This window comes from Electrophorus electricus, chromosome 3 (assembly GCF_041902795.1).
Source record: "Electrophorus electricus isolate QZ-2024a chromosome 3, ASM4190279v1, whole genome shotgun sequence".
In the NCBI taxonomy this organism is placed as follows: domain Eukaryota; kingdom Metazoa; phylum Chordata; class Actinopteri; order Gymnotiformes; family Gymnotidae; genus Electrophorus; species Electrophorus electricus.
In genome coordinates this window covers 32,735,264-32,756,835 of record NC_137499.1, presented here as the reverse complement: position 1 = coordinate 32,756,835, position 21,572 = coordinate 32,735,264, and the positions used below count along the sequence as shown (strand labels likewise).

At 40.8% G+C, this 21,572-nt stretch overlaps 1 protein-coding gene across 2 annotated transcripts; it reads right to left on the bottom strand.

Moving 5' to 3' along the window:
• Positions 1 to 811: 811 nt before the first annotated feature.
• LOC113573233 (rho-related GTP-binding protein RhoN-like) lies at positions 812 to 12,387 on the bottom strand. 2 transcript variants are annotated; one of them, XM_027003358.3, is made up of 5 exons: positions 11,984 to 12,387; positions 11,393 to 11,480; positions 4,558 to 4,667; positions 2,857 to 2,991; positions 812 to 1,907 (listed from the first exon to the last, which is right to left on the bottom strand). In XM_027003358.3, the coding sequence occupies exons 1-5, from the start codon at positions 12,086 to 12,088 to the stop codon at positions 1,641 to 1,643; spliced, it is 705 nt and encodes a 234-aa protein (XP_026859159.1). In that variant the 5' UTR covers positions 12,089 to 12,387; the 3' UTR covers positions 812 to 1,640. The 2 variants fall into 2 exon arrangements, with proteins under 2 accessions (XP_026859159.1, XP_035382341.1); XM_035526448.2 differs by lacking the exons at positions 812 to 1,907; positions 2,857 to 2,991 and adding an exon at positions 3,010 to 3,985.
• Between the last annotated feature and the right edge of the window lie 9,185 nt (positions 12,388 to 21,572).

Sequence of the window (21,572 nt, the reverse complement as noted above, 5' to 3'; positions counted from 1 at the left end):
CTAGTGTCAAAGTATACATGCACACACACACTCACCTACCCATTTCCTTGGCAACAACAATTTCTGATATGGGAGTGAAAGAGTGTGTGCTCATGACAGTTAATTAAACACAGAACATGTACTGGACAGATTTGTACAGCAGTTATTAAGCTCACTGCTATGTGTTTCTGGCAAAGGGTTGCTGAGTATAGAAGAGTGAATGTTTTTTAAGAAGCACGAATATTCCACTATCTCCACTCCTCCAGCTCCATTTGGGGTCGGGCAGGGTGGTCACTGGTCATTGGTTGATCTAGCATGTTTAGAATCATCCCTCAGATTAAAATTCTCATGATGTAGCTGCAGAAACAATTCCTACATAAACTAGAATGCCAGCATTATTTTATTTCTAATTGTCTGTGTGTTTGGTTCAAGGGCTCCTTTAGTATCACTGCTGTCAACCAAGGACACTTGGGGAGATTTTTATGGTTGTGTATATATGTATGAGTGCTTAGGGCACATGATGGAGTACACACACACACACACATATACTGACTAATCCTCTTACTCTCACTCTGAGCTGTGGTGCTCTGTTCAGGACTGCTGCTGCCAACCTCATCTACCTCCTGCCTTGAAGTAACCCCATGCCGTGTGTATGTGTGTGTGTGTGTGTGTGTTTGCGTGCGTGCGCGCACTAGTATATTGGTGTTCATTAGATAAGACAAATTGCTCTGTGGAGGAGCCAGAAACCACGGCAACACTGTTCCTTTCTTGTTCCACTGTGACATCATAAAGGCAGGAAACAGTCACAATTGGAAATGGTTGTGCATTCTTGATAAACTGCAGTGGTATCCGCATTTCTGACTCTTGTAGAATTCACATACCCATATATCACGTGTACATGATTACAAAATAAAAAAGCACCACACGTTTTCTTTTCTTTTATTTGCAACAGGAATATGTCTGGTGAAGGCAGTCCTGCTTTCTCATCTCTACTCCTCTGGAAACAAAGTTGTGGGAAAAGATTTGGAACGAACTGAATGCCAACTCATCTGTATGGGACAGTTTGAACTGTTTTTGTTTTCCAAACCAACCTTGGTTAGTTCCATCTATTTTACAGTCTGTAACATGGCAAAGGAGCAGAAAGTCCTAGCTCACCATGCGTTCAGGCTTGCTGACTGTGACGCCAGCCCTGACGCCCAGGCCCCGACACCCAGGGTTGACAGAAAGCAGTACTTATCAGGTCAGACTCTGGACCTACCTCACTCCATCAGCCTGGCCTGCATGGGTCCATTACAGCATGACATCAACTGAAGGACAGCGGCCGGGGGCAGGGACTGGGTAGTTCTGTGTGAGGGCAACACTATGATCTACAGCTGCCAGTTTCAATTAAAGCTAATGAACGTGATGAAAAAGTCAGTGATTCTAGAGATTCAAGGCTGCAAGAATTTTGCATAAAATCCATGTGTTTCATATATATTCATCTTTGTTTACTTGGCAAAATAGTACTGATAACACTATAAGGGTCAATAAACCTGTTCTGAGGAATATGCTTAAGCATGTTGATGAGTCCTAAGGTGTGAAATGAAACTACAGAAGTCTCCTCTTTACAGCTGAACATGAGGCTGCATGTGTTTGTGTCTGTTTGCTGGCTGGCTTTGTTTCTACATGATACTGCAGCTCTTGGCTTTGTCATTCCTGAGAGTGGGGGTGGGTTCCAAGGGTGTGGCTCTTGAGCTGACTGGAATCAGGGGCTGGTGGGATACGCGTTTGAGGGCGCGGCGGGAGGAACTTCGCTTGAATCCAGGGGCAGGTGGTCTGACAGAGGCGAGTGTTGTGATGTGAAAGACGTCACGTACGCTGTTCACACACAAGCGCGACGAACATTCTACATACGCCACTGCACCAAGCTGCCTAGCCTGCAGACTACCCTGAGAGAGAGAGAGAGAGAGAGAGAGAGAGAGAGAGAGAGAGAGAGAGAGAGAGAGATGGTTAGAAGTAGAAACAGCAGAGAGAAAATGATGGAAAAGTAAAAATGGGAAAAGTTACAGATGACAACAAAATAAAAACCCCAAAAACAAGAAGTCCATTTTTACTGTGGGGTTTCACCTTTCCACTCTTCTGACCTACCATAACTTCCTCCCTGCATCCTCTCTACTGCTCTCTATCTTACCATGTGAATGGCAGCTGTAGTAATACTAACAAATACCATAAGCATAAGCACCTTTGCTTGCTCACCTTTTGTCTTTCCATCTCCCCCCATCCCTTTGCTCCCTCCCTCTCTCTACACAGGACTGTACAAAATAACAGCAAAAGTCATTGCACTCCCACTGAATTTCTTTTTGCTTATTTGGGAAAGACAATGTTGAAGGTGGCAGTGGAATTAAACTCATTCTCTGTGAGTTTCTCCTGCTTTTCCGCTCTCTTTCATATACATATTCTGTCTTTCTTCTCCCATACATACACTCTGTCATTCTCTCTCTCACTCTCTCTCTCACACACACAAACATTAGCTGTGTAAACAGTAATACTGAAGGTGAGAGTTTCTTGCACATTCTCTCTTTCTCTCTAGTTATAGCACAGCCTCCCCCTTCTTCCAACACTACAGCCTTCTCATTTCCCTTGTTGCTGTGTGTATTTGTGTGTGTGTGTGTGTGTGTGTGTGTGTGTCTATATATATATATATATATATATATATATATATATATATATATATATATATATATATATATATATATATATATATATATGTATATGTGTGTGTGTGTGTGTGTGTGTGTATGTGTGTGTGTGTGTATTTGTGTGTGTGTGTATTTGTGTGTGTGTGTATTTGTGTGTGTGTGTGTGTGTGTGCACATGTATGCATGCATGTTTTCTCACCTGCTCGTGCGTAACAGGGATGAGGCGTTGTTTGGATAGCTCCCGTAAGGTGCTGACATCTGTCCTCATATCAAGCTTGCAGCCCACTAGCACCAGCTTAGCATTTGGACAGTACTCCTGAGCCTCTACCTGCCACTGCCACACACACACACACACACACACACACACACACACACACACACACACACACACACACACACACACACACACAGAGGAGGCTTTCAAATATGCAGTAACAGATTTACTTACGTGGAAATCAGTGGTTTTAATCATAGAATTTGCTGAAGGTGGTATATGGCATTAATGTCACCTGGTAAACAAATGTGTTACATTTTATGACTGAATTATTTATTTTAAAGGTCAAAAAGGATGGTTGGAACTCATACACACAGTTGCAGTATGCATATGTTTTTTCCATTGACGCAAACCAAACAGAGATAAAGACAGGAAATCTGCTCTCTCACGCCTGGTGCAGGGAGATAAAGTTTTGGCCACCGTCACCTAAACTTGTCCTGTCCCTGTTCAGTGTTTTTCCCCCCAGAGCAATTTTTACCCTAATCAGAGCACTCCATCCCTCCATAGTACCCCATGAGAGAATAGCATTCCTCCACAATGCCCAATCAAACCACAACATTTCTCCACAATGCCCAATCAGAGCACAGCATTCCTCCACAATGCCCAATCAGAGCACAGCATTCCTCCACCATGCCCAATCAGAGTGCAGCATTCCTCCACAGTGCCCAACTGGTGTAGACTATCCCTCCATAGCCCCCAGTCAGAGCACAGCTTCCCTTCATGGTTTCCAGTCAGAGCACAGCATCGCTCCACAGTATGTGCCTGACACGTTGCATCCTCAGATTAGTGGGATTCTGTACATCATGGATGTGCTGCCACATGAATGCCAAAACATACCCAAGGGGGATTTTAGAGTGTTTGATGTGACACAGATCCTATAAACTGCTTTCAGTAGCCCCAAAATGCACACTCGCACAGGTTTATGTGGTAACACTGCTTACATAAAGTGACCAGAGATCGAGTAACTGCAGCCAGTGTCACGGTCACTCAAAATGCAGGAGCTGATGTAAGGCCATTCAGGATTGAGAACACTGGGTCACGCTGCTCTCAGACACTGTGGGTTAGCCAACAGAACGGTCTTAAGTGCAAAGCACACCAAAACAACAATTATGCCTAAAGCATATTATGTCTCTTTTCAGTTGTCATTTACTCTGAAATCTCAAATCTACTTTACAATACAAATCAGCCAGTCTCTCTCTCTCTCTCTCTCTCTCTCTCTCTCTCTCTCCTTCCCTCCTGACCCTCCACCCTTCCAGCTATAATGCTATTAATCAGCTTTTATTCAGTTGTAATAATGCTTAAGAAATTAGCCCCCTGGGCACCCTCACTTGAGCTATTCATGCTGAGCTCATTTCAATAGCACTTGAACACATATCCAGTGTGGGATTAACTCCCTACTTCCCCTTCATTCAACTCTTTCTTGCCTTTAGTAAGCAATTGATTAGTATAATCTTTTTTCCTGTATGAATGGGCCATAACTATGGGACTCTACACAAATTCCACCATATGCTTGTTAATTACCGTACATATTAATTAATGTTTTATGTGATGCCACTTGTGCACTGATGTTTTTAAGTATGGAGAGGGAGACTGAAGAGGTGGAAACTGTGAAAGAAAGAGTCAGACCTTCTTGAGGACGCTGTCCAGAGTCTCAGGCCTGCTGATGTCGAAACAGACGAGGACAGCATCAGAGCCAGGGTACGCCAGAGGCCGCACGTTATCATAGTAAGAAGAGCCTACACACACACACATACACCACACCACACTATTTTAAAGCTTTCTTTTAAATAGTAGTGGATCAGAAGTTAAAGCTGCCAGTCACATAAACATTCTACAAACTGCTACATCAACACAGTAATGAAGTACTGAAGATACAGTTTGTAACATTCGACAAAGAAGTGCACAAAGTTGAGACAACACCAAGACCACGGAAAGCCTTATGAAGGAGACTCGAGACTTAGACTGACTTCTGGACTGTACTACTGATGCATGCTAAATGCTGACAGATATCAGCCTGTTAACTAAGTGCCCCATAGAAATTTGGGTATAAATCTAATCTATTATTATTGTGTCAGACCACAAGAATAGAACTGAGGTTTGCAAGCAACTGCTTAAAAGGAGAAAGGAACCTACTTCTAAACTGTGTGTGTGTGGTTGGTGTGAATGTGTGTGTGTCCAGACTATGTAAGAAAGCTGAGGAAAAAAAGGTGTGAATTGCCTGATTAGGACCATCAGTATAGCCCTTACAATATTATTTATTTTTACATAAGCTATTTGTTTAATTTTTTAATCTGAAATAGAATAGACCTTTGTTTTTTTTTATTTACTGGTGTTAAGGTTGGGGTTAGGTTTATGATTAGAGCTAGAAAATTCCCATAACATATTGATAGTTACATAAATGTTGCATATGTAACAAATGCGTGACTGCACATCTTGAAGAATAAACCCAAAGTGTGGATGTGGGTGTGGTCTGAAGTGTGAAGTGTTTGTCATTAAAGCCTGGCAGATCAAATATAAATTGCTGACTTCTGCAGCAATTGACCTGAATGAGAGGATATTCCAGTTCCACTTCAGGACAGACATTTGAAGATGGATGTAGAAAGGGTTAGAGTGAAGGACAGGAGGTGAGAAGGGCAGTCTGCATGCAGTAGAGACACACACACACATACACACAAAGTGTAAGACTGTGTGCAAGACAGGTAGGCCTGTTACTGTATTTACTGTACTGCAGACTGTATTTTTATATATCTCCTCCAAATTTGTTCTTCCAACTTTGCTCCAACTTTCCCTCCATAGCACTTATGCTTTTCCCATATCTGAGGTCAAGAACCTGCTCCACTGCTGCGCTCCCTTCATTGGCTCCCAGTAGCTGCACGCATCAGATTTAAAACCTTGATGCTTGCCTACAAAGCCAAAAATGAACCAGCCCCTTCATACATGAGGTCAGTGGTAAAAGCCCAATCCGTACATCGAGTACTGCGATCCTCAAGTACAGCTCAGCTTGAAATACATTGCTTCAGGTCTCATGGACAACACGCATCAAGACTATTTTCTGTCCTGGCTCCAAGATTTGCAGAATATTTAAAGGACAACTGACCCTGCTCCCATATTGACTGACTAAATTAGTACTTACTGTAGGTATGTTGTGTAACAAAATCTGCACTTATTGTTTATTGCAATTATCATTGTTTAAGATAGACCTTATGTATTTTGTACTTCTAGGTATCAGCATTGATCCCTGTATTCTACAGTATTCTAGTTCATTGGTATGTTGGACTCTAACCTACTATACTGTACTAGGATATATTCTATGAGTAAATGACAAAGCACTTTTGTAAGTCACTCAGGATAAGAGCGTCTGCTAAATGCCGTAAAGGCAAATGTAAATGAAATATGTGTGTATGCGTGTGTGCGCGCGTGCGTGTGTGTGCATGCATGTGCACAAGCAAAGGCTTCCACCACAGCACCTAGCTTCATCAAGGAGAGGTGAGCTGATCAGACGGATCTGGTGTGGGTGGGCCGTGCTGAGTGTGCCCCTCACTGGACCAAGCTGACTGCCACAGTTCACAGATATAGTGACAGACTTTGAAATCACAGAGATACAGAGAGAGCATGGAAGAGCAGGAGTTCATGTTTGAAGTGCTGATCAAAGCTATTCATAATTTTTGTGCTGGCTTCAGGAACCAGGCACAGGACCACATGTCCCGCAAACCATGGTGGCAGCCTGTCGGGGGGGGCAGAAGGAGGGGGTGAGGGAGGGAAAAAAGAAGGGAGAGAGCAGGAGAGAGAGAGAGAGAGAGGGAGAGGGAGGGACAGTAATAGTGAGAGACGTGTGCAGGTAGAGGCCAGAGTAAAATAGCACAGGGAGGGAAGGAGGAGAGAGGATACCTCTTGTTCTCCCAGTTTAATGGTTCACTTACCCAGCTGCAAAACCAAAATACACAAGTACACATGCCCATCATGGCATGTGCCTGTGTTTAAAGAGACACTGATGTACAGCTTTCTTTGTCTCCCCACTGCAACTCCAACCCCCTTCTCACACACTTTATTCATGGATGCCCCCAGCTGCTCCTCCACACTGCCCGTGTATGTGTGTGTGTGTGTGTGTGTGTATGTGTGTGCGTGTATGTGTGTGCACGCACATGCATGTGTATATATATATGTCTGTGTTTACCTGTGTATTTATATGTGGGTATATGTGTTTGCCATTCTGTTTTATCCATCTTGGTTTTTCAAATTACCTGGGGACTTTGTTATCATTCATACAGACAAACTTGTACACTTGTCTCCACACATAAAATCAGAAAGTATTTCAGATTTTTGTATCTGTAATATGTGATAGCGTGAAAGATTAACTTGGCAGAGTAAATACTTTGAATGCATACACTTCACTCTTAGTAATGCTCTGCTACCCTGCTGTGTGTGTTTTCTCTATATGATATGTCATTACTGATGGCAGAATGTGATATAAGCAAAATATGCCAATTTGATTAGCTCAGCTATAGTGCCTATAGTGCACCTCATCAGTATGTATCAGTAATATAGCATGGGCAAAGTGTAAGTGCGCGTGTGTGTGTGGGTGTGTGTGCGCATGTGGGGTGCTTTTGCATATTCTTGCAAGTCATTGTATGTTATTATTAACTGATGTAAATTCAGCTGAATGGACAAAAAGGCTAGTTTGTTTATGGCAAAACACATACACGGTTCAATATGAGAGATGCAGCTTACCTAATGCCACATGTGTATATGTGGGTTACTGAATCTAAACGCACGTTAAACATGAGAACTCTGGGTTGAGTATCTGTGATAGAAAACTGGAAAGAGGGGCGAGAGGCACTTAAAATAATAGCTCAGGCAATGCTTGGGAAAATTGGAATTTCTGTGCAGCAAAGTAAAATAATAATCTGGAATGCATAAACAAACAGCAGATATGGAGAGGGAGGAAGAGAGAGGGAGGGAGCAAGAGCATTATTTCACTCTGAGCTGAGTTCAGGCTACTCTTTGTACTCTACTCTTTTACAACAAGCTTCTTAATCAGTCCAGTTGTCCATTGTGACCGTCAGCATCATCATGACATTCACACAACAGGGAAATCTGACCCAATCCGGGTTTGTTTTTTTTTTGTTTTTTTGACGAAATCCAATTTTTGTTGTTGTTAGGCTGTTCACAATATCTTTTTAATGTGACCTATATTCATCAAAAGTCTGAACAGATCATGCTCCTAAACTGACCCCCATCAGATAAAGGGCAATATACCCCTTGGCATGCTTATCCAGAGATAAACAAAACGGAGTCAACCATTAGTCTACATTCATGTTTATGTTCATCTGCAGTGGAGGCCAGCTGCAAATCTGGAAACAAATTTTCATGAGAATGAGGAAGCGAGAAAGGGCCAAGATTTAATGTCCTCCCATTTTCTTTGTACAGAACATCACCCCACATGTTTATGAGGTCTGTTATCTCCCTATTCAACCACTGAAATCCTCCCGCACCTTCCTGGAGCAAAATATTATGATGAATGTCGAGTTGGATAGACATAAAAGTGGCATGAATTCCGATCTGGCTATTCAGACCGAGTCGCACTGGTGTGTGTCAGATATGTATCAGATTTCAGTACCACAAAGGTTAAGAAAGGTTATGTACAGTCTGCCAGCCCAGATCCAAATTGTATTCAGATATTTTTTATAGTCTGGACAGCAAAACAAACAAACAAATAAAACCACATGAAATCTGAATTTTGCAAATCAGCCTGAACCACATTTGTAGGTGGTTTGAAATGCAATTCCAATCAGATTTTTACAGATGTGTCTCAATGCTCCTATCACTGAAAGTGCCTTTTGCATCACTCTTAATGTGGCAAACAACGACAATGTCAAATCCAGAGTGAGGGAAGTGCTGGGACTCAAGAAGAGTGCCAAGATTCATGCCAGAGAATTTGGAAGCACTTTGGAAGAGAACATTCATGGACTGATGCAGAAATAACTTGTCTGCTTGCACTTTGAGGGTAGGCATCCGCCTTTTAAATCTGCATCACCAGTGCAGCTACGTAGTTACTGACACCTACATTGTTACCACAGCAACCCATGCAGCTAAGTTGGTAACGTCTGGACACAAATCCAATCTGATCACTTGCAAATAATAGAGCGGACAGTTGTCTCAGAAGATATGATCTGAAAAACAAATGATTTGCCTGCAGTCTGAACATAGCCAAAGTGCCCCAAGAAATATCAGAATATCAGTTTGTTTTTTTGCTGTTCACACTGCCACATGTATAACATAAGAGATTATATATATATATATATATATATATGAAGAAAAAGATCGGACCTGGACCACTTTCCCCTGCCGTGTGTCACCATACATTACACTGTGTGAATTTAGCCTTATTCTCAAAGAACTTTGCCATCGTACTCCAACACCAACACACTCAGACACCTCATTAGCATGGACCATAATTGCTGGCTAATTATTGCCCCGATTCTATAGATGGTCAGCATAATAATACAAACATACAAACATGCTCCTCAAATACAGGATAGTACATATATGGTAAAAACACATAAAGGATAGTTAGTTCCACCTTTTCTTGCTAGGCCTTGTCTATGACTATGATGCACACAAACACATGCTAGTCCTGAAACACCAATCTGCCAATACCCTTCTATTTGCCTGTATATATACAAAGCAATGTTTTAACATTATAGACTCCTTCCCTTTAAGCCAAACAAACATTAGGGCTACCCCTTTACTGATGTACCTCAAGTTCAAGTTCGGTTTATTCGTTACATACATAGTCATACACAGTATAACTCACAGTGAAATGGTGGAGAGTGCTCTGTCCAAACTGAGGAAAAGAAACAGGGGTGCATAGAGAAAAATATATATATGCAAGATAAATATATATATTCTATGTATGTACAAAATATATTAGCAATGTATGTACAATATATGTATATTATGATTATATACACAATCTACAATGTATATGGTTGGGTATATATATATATATATATATATATATATATATATATATATATATATATATATATATATATATAGATATATAGATATATATACACACAATCTACAGAATGTACAGTGCAGGTGTAATATGGTTGGGTATATATGTACCTCCTGTGTATAATTATCTTTCAGGAGTGACCAACCTTTTCTTACTGAAGTCCTGATTTGCCTTTTCTCAGGTCACAGAATATTTGCAATGCCACAGTTATTTGAAGTAAACGTGATGCATGGCTGACCAGGTTAGGCCTAAAGGCTTGGCTTTGGTCTATGAGAATGTTTGCAGGCTCTACAGGAAGGGCCACCACAGGAACATGCTTAGATGTAGAATGTTTTTGGATTGGGTTTGTTCTATGGCCCTTGACTCTTTTCTCCTGTTACAGTCGGGCTCATAGGGCTCTGCTGTTTATCTACCCATGCGTAGGGGCTTGGTCTGCAGCAGGAACCAGCGGGAACTCAGCAACATGGCACTGGTCCTGTCCCCCAGCCACTCCGGCGCTGGTGGCCAGTGCCAGTGCCAGAGAGGTGCTGAAGAAAGATATGCCCTCTACTGGTTGACACTGGTCTCTGTGGAGCGCCACAGGCCAATGTCAGAGTTTTCCCAGGGACAAATGGAAAAACATATATGCAGGGGGTTGTCTTAAATGGCTTTACTGCAGGGTGAGGAAATAGACAGCTAGGTTTTGAGTCTTTGAATGACAGTTTTGTAGGTTAGTTAGTAGGAAACCTCTAAGACTTTGTGTATGTGTGTGTGTGTGTGTGTGTGTGTGTGTGTGTGTGTGTGTGTGTGTGTGCGCGTGCATGCATGTGTGTGTGCACCCTTGTTTGTCAAGACAAATGTGTGAGCAGCACAACCACTTCACACCCTGTATGTCAAGATCCACTTTGTCAACCTTATCTGCACACAGGCACACGTACCACACACAGAGCTGTCGCATGCACCACAGCTGTCCACTCTGCAGTTGTCCAATCTAAAGTCGTTCCTCAGACTCCTGTTATACTGGTGCAATATAACACAATATACTGTTGCAGGCCTGTTGGCATGCAACAAATATTGTGAATTTGTGCAAGTCTATATTTTTCATGTAATGTTTAAGCACCATACGAAAGCTTTTGCTTGTTCTTCATTTGCTAACTTTTGATAACCCACTCTCTCTCTCTCTCTCTCTCTCTCTCTCTCTCTCTCTCTCTCTCTCTCACACACACACACACACACACACACACACACACACACACACACACACACACACACACACACACACAAACAACACTATATTAGTAGTTTTTCATGGCCAACAACAACAGAATGCAAACTCATCGTTTTATCATACAGATAACCACCTAGACAACCAATTAACAGTATGCTTTCTCACAAGGAGGCTTTCCAGTTTCAGGTCTGACAAAACTGCTATTTCCGAGAGAAACTAAAGATGTCACCTACCTGACGTGTCCCACATGTTCAATTCAATGCGGCGTTTGTCTATCTCAAAGCTCGCGGTGTAGTTCTCGAAAACCGTGGGTGCATAGCTCTGGAAAGACGAACGAGCGCAAAACTTCAAATACATCACCGGGCGACTATCCCTGCGCCCGCGTTCGTCTAGCAACTTTACAATATCTCATGAAAAAAGGACTCGTATCTATTTCCGTAATTTAGATGCTATCATTAAACTAGGACTTTAGTGCAGTTTTCTTGACACAAATTATACGAGTACCGATTAATTTCACAGCAAATTCATTCAGAGATCAACTCATCAAAGATCAAAGGTTTAATCTATTTTTGACAAGCACTTAATGGTTACCCGAGAAACTGATTTGGTTAAACAAATAAAAAAATCTTTAATTAAAGCATAAAATTCTAACATTAGTATTACTCGATGAGTAATTTTAAATGAGTGATTTACTCTCCCACATTGTGCTATGTTTTTGTCTTGGTTCGTGTTCTATTTTAGTCTTTAAAGTGTGAGAACCGGTGATATGTATTATGCGAGGGACGTTTCAGGTTAACTCGCTGACAACTCTAAGTAAACCTTACCTCAGGATAGCTGTCTTTAGCGAACACGTGTAACAGCGCCGTTTTGCCACACTGAGTGTCACCAACCACCACGATCTTACAGCGGCTGCCCTGTCCTTCCATCATTGACCTCCTTGCACTGAACCAGAATGGCAATCAACATCCACTGCTACCGGTGAGACTGCGCGGGAGCATGCTAAAGAGAAAAGTGAAGAAATTGTCCTGTGGAGATAAGAAGAGGGTGGCGGAGTGCGTGTCTATCTTGTGCGGTTCGAGTCTTCCTGAGACAGAGACAGAGACAGAGAGAGACAGAGAGAGAGAGAGAGAGAGAGAGAGAGAGAGAGAGAGAGAGAGAGAGAGAGAGAGAATGAGAATCTAAAGAATCCTCGGTCTCTGACAGCTCAAAGCAGCCTTTCTGTTCCCACGGTAACACCACGTTCCTTCTCCTAACCTCTTGCGTTGGGTCTTGTGGGTCGTCCTTTTCGCCCAATCTATATAACCACGCCTCCAGTATATCTGCCGTCCAGAGAGACCTCCAGGCGCTCCTCATTCCTCGCTTTACCCTCCAGAGAGACCTCCAGGCGGACCTCATTCCTGGCTTTATTCTCATTCATTAAATTGTCTGATTCCATATACCTGGGGAGAATGGTCTAAATGACTATTAAATTTCTGGACGCGATGTAGATAATTGTTTTCTGTTTGAGTGATATTAGCCAATTTAATTACAGGTCTTTCACGATTCCAATGATCAATGTTGTAACAGCTGATCAAATTTGTCAGTGGTGTTAAACTGTTTTCTAGCCAGGTAATTGCCTACCTAACTAGCCTACCTAACTACTTGTCTTAATTATTTTATAGGAGAGTAATCACCGAAGTTTGGTAAATGTAAAAATATTGGTGAATGGGGAGAAACGCAGTACAATGTCTTAGTGTAAGAAAAAGAAGCAAACTACCGCATTTTCCTTCTGATTCCGTTTGGGTTTTCTTAAAAATTTGAGGTCTCCATTACAGCTAAAGCAGTAGCGTAGGCAAAACCCGACGAAGATAACTACATGCGTTCCTCAGAGGTTCATATGTAAACTGCGATCTTTAAATTAAACAGACAAAACTCTGGTCTGCCGGTGAAAGCAAAACAATATTCATAGGAAGAGACAACACATTTAGCTTCTTCCTCAAAGATACTGCTGCCCTGAAGCAAGAGTCCCACACAAACTATCTGCCTGGACTTGAATACACTATTTAATACTGCAGACACTTTACATGTTCTGTATTATAATTACAGCATTGTACTTGAATGCCACACACTGTCAGACACTATTTTATTATCTTGTACTCTATAATACTATAGTATCGTACTTGGACTGTATACTTGCACATTTACTCATCTGCTTATTATTTTCTTTCATAGTACTCTAGTAAGAGTGCCGCAAACTCAAACTTGTTGTACTTGTACAATGACGATAAAGATTTTCTATTCTATTCTATTCTATTCTATTCTATTCTATTCTATTCTATGTCCTGACTGTAGTGGGCCTACATGAAACGGATACTCGGTGAAAATTCAGTTTCTTCCTGCTCCACCTCTTCTACCTAATGCAATTTGCAAGTATCCACCTTGCCTGAACAAAACAACCAATCGGAGCCATGAGGAGTGTCTGCTGGAATGTCGATCACTGCTTGTGCACGTGCATGCTCTCGCTCGGTCAATCGCAGTGAGGGGCTTCGGGTTTGCAAAAGCAATAGCGGATAAACAACCACCGTCATTGAAAAAAAAACAGCCATTCCTCCTTCGTCAACAACAGCTTATACAACAAAAACAGGTTAACAGAAGATGACAAGATAAAAAAGCAAGCTAATAAAGGAATTAAACCGAACCCAAGGTAAAACAAGGATATACAGTGATTTCTTTTTATTTTTTATTTAGTTTTAGAAAAAATAACTGCAAATCTAATATGGTAATGTTAAGCCTATAGTAACACTCCATAGTGTAATACTCATTTTACTGCGGTGTTGCAGTCGAACTAACGTTAGCTTGTTTTCTAATACTAAGACTACTGGTTAACTGTTTTATTTGAAAGTTGCTGAACATATCTTTGTGAAGTGCCCATGCAGTCGTTTAGTTCTGTTTTTTGTCCTGATGTTTGTGTAGGCCTATGCTCTTAAAGTGAAATGCTCTCATAAGTGGTTATTTAGCTCTCTTCGGGAAAGTTTCTGTTATCAAACACTTAAGCAGCGTAATAGGTGTGTGCTAGTACTTTTATAATTTACATTTAAGGCATTTATCTGATGCTTTTATCCAAAGCGACTTACAATTATGGCTGAGTACAACTTGAGCAATTGAGGGTTAAGTGCATTGCTCAAGGGCCCAACAGACTCTCTAGCGTTTCAAAATACAGAATGACAGGGTCCCATGTTTTATAAAATGTTCCAGATTTAGAGGCAAATATAATACTCTGCATCTTAAAGACGAGCGTAAGATCACAGAGCCATTGTGAGGCCATCAGAGGGTGGGTGATTTCCAATTAAGCAAGATCCTGCTTCTTGCAAGAAGTGAAGCAAAGGCAGTGGCTTCTTTAATCCTGTTTGGAGTCTGAGTATTAGTATTAATCAATCAGAATATAGTAAATGTAGTACACTTTTCATGTCTAAAATTTAATGTGACATTTCACAACATGCACAGCAGACTTCTCTGTGAGGAGGGTTGTTTGAATTTCAATGTAATTTTATTCTTTTCTCAAACCTACCAACTGCAGCTTTAACTACATGGCTCTTTTTTAAAAATCTAACTTGTTCTCAGCTTTAGTGTCTCAGAAGTGTTTAATTATTTTTGCAGTAAAAGCACTTATAGTGTGGAATGTCCCACTACAGATATTTAAAATAAATTGAATTAAATTCAGTCTGGACCATGATCACACCATGTAAAGAAAGAAAACAGCTTAGAAGACCTAGAATCATACTATCTCATCTGTGAAACATAATGTTATGTCTAGCTATGCGCATCATAAATTGGTTTTGCACACTAATTGGTGATGTATCCTAACTGTGGATGAAACCAGCATAGAGACTTCAGAACCATCAGTAGAGCAGGGGAGGTGGATTGGACTCAATCCACAAATGTTTCTCAAAAACCCTGGGTTTTTTGTTTCTTTTTTAATATCTTCAGTTGTGTGTTACCATTGATAACGTTGTCCTAACATTTTCATGGGGGGTTGTTGGCTTGTGCGTTATATTTCATTCAGTCTGTCACCTCAGTCAGCAAGTTTGCTTGTAACTAGTTAGATAATTATGGACATAACGTTTTTCAAGAGGAGTCCACCTCAGCTGCCATCCACAGAAAGGAGTCCACCTCAGCTGCCATCCACAGAAAGGAGTCCACCTCAGCTGCCATCCACAGAAAGGAGTCCACCTCAGCTGCCATCCACAGAAAGGAGTCCACCTCAGATGCTATCCACAGAAAGGAGTCTACCTCTGCAGATAACTGCAGAAAGATGCCTCATTGATGCTTGTGAGTTGCATCTTTGCCGCCACTGTATTGAAGAAGAGTAGTATTTACTACGCATGTTGGTAAGTGTTTCAGACAAGGTCCTGAAAGCGCTAGAGCCTGTGGAACCTGTAGGTTTGGGTTAAGAACAGAACGTTTGCAAAGTCTTACTCCACCCCTGTCCAGAAATGTCTCATCTGTCTATTTACAAGACGTGGGCTGTTTCTCAATATGCATTCTTGTATGTTCTTCTGTTCTTGCCTGATGTCATCTTCCACTGCTCAAGTTGTATTCCAGTACTCAAGAATGCATGTACCAAGAACAATTTTCTGAAACTGAAAACTGAAAACTGAGGCTGCATCATTTGCTGACTTGCTGACAAGAAGGTAGGGAAAGACCAAACATTCATTACAAATACAGCACTATGGCAGAAGATGCTGGTCAGATGGCTACCGGAATCTTTCTCCTGTCCATCTGTCCTTTACTGTGTTTACTCAGGTTTGCCTTTTTTCCTTGGCTCATGATCATTTAAAGTGCCCACCACTACACTGAAAAGGTTATCACGTTTAGCAATTTAACTGTCACATAACAAACTTAGATATTTTTAAGGTATTTGACTTTATTGTGTGATTTAAAAAGCAGCACAATTGTATATAAGCAGTCACCAGGGTCCATTTAATCATTTGTATTGCACCAAGGACACATAATGCCGTTGATTCAAATGTGACGCCAACACATTGTGTAGAATGTCCTGCTTGTTAATCATGAGTGAATAAGTGTGTAAGAATGGGAGTGAGTTACAGTCCAGTTCTGTCTAAAAACAAGTTTTAGATTCCATTTATATGATTTCTGATACTCCTTTGGGTACCCAAAGTGAAATAAGATGGACTCATTGTATTTCAGTAGTTTTGTTTGTCAGTCTATAGAATGCATTTAAATTAAACCATTAAAAACATAGAATTATGTGCAATCATATGTTTTGAGTTTCTTTTATTAAAAGATTTTCAGTGAATTTGGTTTGTATGATTGTGACACAATTTTGAAATGCATTTCGGGATAAGACACTGTCAGAAGTGTACTGTTCTATAAACGTCTTCCCTCAGGCAAAACTGAGGGTTCGAGGGTCTGCTAGTAGCAACTTCCTCTGCCCCTTTGAAGAATAGGAATGGCCTGCAACATGGCTGCAGGGACACCGCCAAGGCCAGGTGAGGAGGGAAAGTGTGGGAGTGGCTTTCTTTTCCAGAATTGGGACTGGGGGATGGTCCGGACTCACCAAACTCACACGAGCACTTTATCATGCAGTGATAAAACACAAGAGAGAACTGTCAATGTCAATCCAATCAAGCATGCACAATTCACTGAAGTCAGAGGCCCCTCAGCTCATCCACAAGGTAAACAAACTGCTGGGCAGATTTGTGATGCTACTGATTTGCGGGGAAGTAGAAGTTATTGTGCACAGGGAATTTATGATCAAATGCTTTCATTTATAATTTTAATTAACTTCATTAGAAGCTCATAGTGATGTGAGCTGAATATCACAGTCTCTAAGTTTAATGAAAAGCCGCCAAAAGTATTGGTACTGGCTACACAACAGTGAAGCAGGTTGTTGTGAATATTGGCAAGGGTGACACAAGAAAGCAGGAATCTGAGTTATTAAAAAGGGACTTTAATAACTTCAACAAAATTAGGAAGCTCAGTGTTCGAACATTTACCAGTGGTCCTCTGCTTGCATGCAAAACAAATATATCCTCAAAGCTACTTGGATTAGACCCATGGCTACAGAAAAGCTGTCAAACAGCTTAAAATTTATTGTATACTTTAACCTGTTTTTTGGGAGGAGAGACTTTTTTAGGCAAGATGGACTGCACACAAATAATCGGAGTGTCAAAACTCTGAAAGAGAGCTTAATTTTCTCACTGCACAATTTATCCACCCCTATTAGTGGCAACACACTGGCACAAAGACCCAAGAAATCCTCTGCATCAATAGATTTTATTACTCCCCAGCTACATTATCTTCCTTACTGTGAGTGCCCTGATGGAGCTGCAGCCCTTGGATGAGAGTCACTATGATGACTGAGCGTATCAGCTTTCTGGGACACCACAACCTCGTGAGGACTCTACACTGTCCTCGATCTCCACTCACCTCACCCCATCTGAACCACCTAGCAACAGTGGAGAAGCTGGTATCAGCTGGGATGAGCCTGTCACATTCCCTGTTGACCAGCCCACAGACGCAGTGTAAAATCAGCCCAGCTCCTCCACTGCACCCATCTACTGCATCCTCTCTACTTCCATTCCCCAGACCTTCCCCTAAGAAGCATCAAACTCCTCCATGACCTGTAGCTCAAAGAAAGAGACAAGCTCCAATCATTGGAGAGGCAGCTTCACTCTGTACCCCATCACCAACAGGAGCCCCACCCACTATCATCCATTGTAATGGAAGAAGATACCACTTTCAAATAATGTGCCACATTGATATTCTTTGGATCTCTGCTGCTACAGTGATGATGTCAGCAGTACATGTTTTCAAAAGAAGCTCAAACCCAGCATGCCTGTAATCTCCCATTCCAGTGCTGATCGGAAATAGAAAATATAGGAAGTACATGTCATATATTGTAAATATGGAGCAAATTTTTTGGAGCAAAGCACACAGGTTACTAAGTTAGTTCCTCTCAATATAAAATCACTCACAAGGAAATCTCATTTAATTAATGATTTTATTATATACCATGTGCTTGATTTGAACTGAAACATGGTTAAATTAATGCCACAACCATATTAATTGAGTCAGAGCCACCAGACTTCAACTTTATAAATGTCTCTTGCACCAGCTTGAAATGTGGAGGTACAGCTGTTCTGATTAATTGTTCCTTCCAATGGAAGCAACTGTGTTATGTCATTACAAACCCATTTCAAATTTACCAGTCATTGGGATAATCATTAAGAAAACGATTTTCAAGCAACTTACTGTTTTTCTATCCTCAAATAGCTATCTAGACAAATTTCGGTGCAACTCAATGCAGCCTTTGATACCAAAGACCATAACACTTCTTATAGAAAGACTTGAGAATTGGGGTGGACTCTCGGGGACAGTTCTAAAATGGTTCAGTTCGTACCTACCAAGGCAGGAATTCATTTTTTGAAATAGAAAATAATGTTTCTGAAAGAGTGTCAGTGACTTGTGGTTTCCCCCAGGGTTCAATTCTTGGGCTGTTTTTATATATGCTTCCTCTTGGCCAAATCATATAAGATTTTAGGCTATCTTAGCCCAGCTATGCAGACAACACTCTAAACATTTATTTAGCCCTGTCCCCAGACAACTATGGTCTCCTTGACTGTCTTTGCAAGTGTCTTGAGCAGATCAATAACTGGATGGGCTAAAACTTTCTGCAGTTGAATAAAGATAAAACAGATTATTATATTTGGCAACAGCAATGACAGGCACAGACTGGCTGCCTTTTTGGTCTCAAAAACCCTAAAATCTAAAGAGCTAGATCATAACCTTGGTGTCATAATAGACTGATCTTGGTTTTAGCAGTCATTTCAAATCAGCTACTAAATCAGCATTTTATCAGCTTAAGAACATCAACAAGATCAGAGATTTCCTATCAAAACCAGACCTAGAGAAACTCATCCATGCTTTTACCTCTATCAGGGTTGATTATTGTAATGGGCCCCTAACAACTTCAGTTGATTCACCCCCATTCTATATTCCTTACAGCGGCTACCAGTATACTATAGAGCTGACTTTAATGTATTATTACTGGACTGTAAATGGTATAGAACCAGTATGTCTCTCAGATATGCTGCAGTTATGAGCCAGGCAGAACTCTAAGATCATTAGGAACTAGTCAGATAGTATTGTCCAAGATTCAAACTTTTTATACTTCTATATCTGATGTGAAGCACTTTGAATTGCCACTGTGTATGAAAAGTACTATACAAATAAACGTGCCTTGTCTTGCCTTCACCTGTTCCAAAATCTGTGCTTACAGAGTGCTGTTATTTTTGAAATTATGGAATACCAGAAGCTTGCAGAAATTAAAGAACTGTTCCATGGAAGTCTATGGCCCATAGCCATCTTTTGGTCTTTCATCAGATTATAACTTCAGAGCTGGCAACAAGGAGGCAGGATGCATGCAGTCCTTTATTGAAAACCATAGGGAAAAGGGAAAACAGGGCAATGAAGCCACAAAATGAATACCAAACAAACACAACAAGGTTAGAGAAACTGAAACAATGAACCAAACTGGTAGCCAATCACCCAAGCTCCCATCCACATTTCCAAAAACTCTTGACCACAACCACGGTGGGTGAGTTTCACCCCTTACTAAGTTGTAATCAACAGGTTTGTTGTGCAGGGTATCCTAACTGCTTTTCTGCTCTTAATATGGGTGTATGATTTCTGATGTTTCTCTAGTATGGGAAATGGTTTAATGTGTTATTGTCTTATGATCAGATTTCCATGATTATTTCTGCATTATAAAGTTTTTTACTGGACTATGTTTGTAGTATAACATTTACATTTATGGCATGTTTGCTCATCTATTTTTATGTTATTTAATTATGACTGTTGTTTTTTTGTTTGAATGGTTTTGTTCTCTGTTGAGGTGGATCACCTATTCAGCAAGTGAATTAAAAATCATAAAACCCATGCCCTAGGATCAGTACAAAATAATGTGGAATTAGCCATGGTCTTATTTGCTTGTTCTGCAAATTGGATACCAGTTTCTACTCTACCTCATCCAAAAGTTTGACCATTCATTAATAAAATAGGCCTGCTGAACACTTGCTCTATCACAAATAAGGTGTCACTCATAAATGAATTGATCACTCAAAAAATCTGGACATGCTTTTGCTGACTGAAACCTGGGAACATCCAGGAGACTACCTTCACATAAACCTTTTAGTGCCCTCAGGATGTGTCTAAGCCATGTCTCGCAGGGAAAGGGGGTGGTTTAGCCAGTTTTTCTCAGCAGTTTGAAGGTCAAATAAGTGTTTTCATGATGTTACTTCTGGTGAATACTTGGCTCTGAAGGTTTCTTCCTCCACTCCATTGCTTCTGTTGCTAATTGTATGATCTGTATGAACTCCTTACATTGCCTTCTTCCATGTGCTCTGCCGTTATGTGACTTTAATATTCATGTTGACACTAATTGATCTCTACTGAGCTATTGCTGGTTCTTGAATGTTTTGGTTTTTCCCTGCATGTTGATTTTACAACACACATTCATGGACACATAGTATGCTTTGATTGTTCTACTGGTCTCAAAATCTATCTGTTAATGTTTCTGCTGTCAGCTTTACTGACCATAAGTGCACTGAATGTTATCTCAGGACCCCACACTAACAAACCAGTTGAAAAAACCCACTGTTTCCTTATACAATTTCAGTTCTATTGATCTGTTATTCAACTAACTCATCACTTCATCTCTTTCAGACTTCTCTGAACTCACCCACCCTAATGTCATGGTTTCCCTTTACAATGACACTATATCCAACATATTCAACTGTCATGCTTCTCTCTAAACAGGTTTTTAGTGAACACCTTAGTAGGTACAGGGATGCCCTAAATGCTACACACCTGCTATTCAACTTTTATAAATATTGGAAGTTCCTGTGTCACAAAGAGATGAGACGTGAGGCAGGATGCAAGTGCAAGGAGGGAACTTTAATAACTAAAAGCAAGTGCAAATAAAGCTAAAGAATATAGATCAAACATGAGGCAACATGAAACACAGGAGAAGTAAACTAGAAAACCTAAGCATAAACATGAACGAGAGCAAAGCAAATATATAACTAACAAGAAACAGCAATAACAAATCTATACACAACCAAATGAACCAAAATAACTGACAACATGGGGAAACAAAACAGATGGCTTAAATACACAAACTAATAAGGCAATAACAAGACACAGTTGAAACAGGCAGAGAACTAAACAAGAAGGGTGGAGAAAACCGAAACCAAAACAAGGAAGCACATATAACAAATAACAGGAAGAAAACAAAACAGAAGGTGTTGCCATGGGAACTGTGACACCAGGCATGAGCAAGCATGACATCTAGGCCTAGAAATCTGATTAGGACCATAAACAAACAACTTCCTTTAACTTCCCACATAATCT

Excerpts from the sequence above, each read along its gene's own strand:
- LOC113573233 (XM_027003358.3), bottom strand. The coding sequence starts at position 12,088 with ATGATGGAAGGACAGGGCAGCCGCTGTAAGATCGTGGTGGTTGGTGAC. Across the intron at positions 4,668-11,392 it reads GAACATGTGGGACACGTCAG|GCTCTTCTTACTATGATAAC; the intron begins GTAGGTGACATC and ends GTGTGTGTGTAG. Across the intron at positions 1,908-2,856 it reads TCCCTGTTACGCACGAGCAG|GGTAGTCTGCAGGCTAGGCA; the intron begins GTGAGAAAACAT and ends TCTCTCTCTCAG.